General features: G+C 45.6%; 1 protein-coding gene across 1 annotated transcript in view; it reads right to left on the bottom strand.

Moving 5' to 3' along the window:
• Positions 1-290: 290 nt before the first annotated feature.
• The window catches only part of cdx1b (caudal type homeobox 1 b), a 7,439-nt gene continuing 6,254 nt past the window's right edge, over positions 291-1,475 (bottom strand). The window contains exons 2-3 of the mRNA XM_071913125.2: positions 1,037-1,185; positions 291-536 (exon numbers count right to left, since the gene is read on the bottom strand). Of these exons, the coding sequence (XP_071769226.1) occupies positions 291-536; positions 1,037-1,185 (395 nt within the window). The remainder of the gene's footprint in view (positions 537-1,036; positions 1,186-1,475) is intronic.

Here is a 1,475-nt window from a genome sequence, read left to right as displayed (position 1 = left end):
AATCATAAGGAATTATTGGCAACAAAAGTCTGATGAAAAAGTACTGTTGGTCGTAGTTGCTGGCAACATCGCCCGTCTACATTTCCTCAAAATTTCATGAGCTTTAGCTTCTGGAAGGCGCACGAAAAGCTGGCAAGAGGCAAGATATCGTGTGACAGTAAAGGGTTTTTCAGTTCGTAGGGAGAATCTCTGATTTTTTAGTCCAGATCTCCTGTTTTCAAGGCAACTTCTCCAACATCAGAGTCCATCACATGATCTCTCCCCGCTCTTCATCCTCCTCCTCCTCCTCCTCAGTACTCCTCTTTGATGGTCAGAGGCAGGGAGGAAGGGGACACCAGCCCGTTGCTCCCGCTGCTGCTCGTCACCATGGCGACGCTGCTGTTGTTTCCGTGGAGACCGCCCCCGCCATTGCCGGCGGCATTGCTGTGGTTGCCGTGGGGAGGGGTGGGCGTGGTCGTCGAGGAGGCCGGCTGCTGCAGCTTCTTCTTGTTGACCTTCCTCTCCTTCGCCCGGCGGTTCTGGAACCAGATCTTCACCTGGGAGAGAGAGAGAGAGAGAGAGAGAGAGATTGATTATTGATTAGACACAAACTCCTTGTTAGGTGATCAGGCTGTAGAGAGGATCTTGATTGAACACTGATAATGTGAGTGCAGTACAGGAAGAGTGCCAGCAGCAGAGATTGGACTTGAAATGCATAAATTTGAATTTGTCAGGCTCACATTGATCTCGAATTTCAAAAATGAACTTTCTGAAAGATTTGTCCTATCATGCCAGTAAAACTCTACTAGGCAGATATGATCCCACTGTCTTATTTTATTTTAGCCATAATCATGCAGCTCTAATATGTCTCTCTCTTCTCTTTAGCCTTTGATTCTGTATGATGTGCTTGTAGGCGTGTGTCATGTGTTATGTTGATGTTGTTTTGCTTGTTCTTCTTTGCTATGCTCTGTTAACATTTGTACAGGTGTTGTTATTTCTGAAGTGTGCTATATAAATAAATTGAAGCTGAACCTGAACTTGAACTCTGGTTATCTACCTGTCTCTCTGACAGACTGAGCGCTGTCGCCAGCTCGGCTTTCCTCCGGATGGTGATGTACCGACTGTAGTGAAACTCCTTCTCCAGCTCCAGCCGCTGGTGGTCGGTGTAAACCACGCGGTACTTGTCTTTGGTCCGCGTCTTACCGTCTGCAACACAGAGACAACACTTTGGTTAAGATGGGCCACGTACATGTAAAACAGAGTTATGCTTAAGTTAAAGCTGCATCAATTACAATTTCCCATTTGGCAGACGCTTTTATCCAAAGCGACGCACACATGAGATTTTAATACAACACAAGCAAGGATCTAGTCAGCAGAGATCAACGAGAGTAAGAGCCATCATTTGCATCATTTGTAACATTAATATATGACTGTCAAATGAATAGATATCATTGGTCTAATGCCTTTAAAACAACGAGTGCATGGTGCAGACGATC

The sequence above is a fragment of the Centroberyx gerrardi genome, chromosome 11 (genome assembly GCF_048128805.1).
Source record: "Centroberyx gerrardi isolate f3 chromosome 11, fCenGer3.hap1.cur.20231027, whole genome shotgun sequence".
Lineage (NCBI taxonomy): Eukaryota > Metazoa > Chordata > Actinopteri > Beryciformes > Berycidae > Centroberyx > Centroberyx gerrardi.
This window is presented reverse-complemented; position numbering and strand designations above follow the sequence as displayed.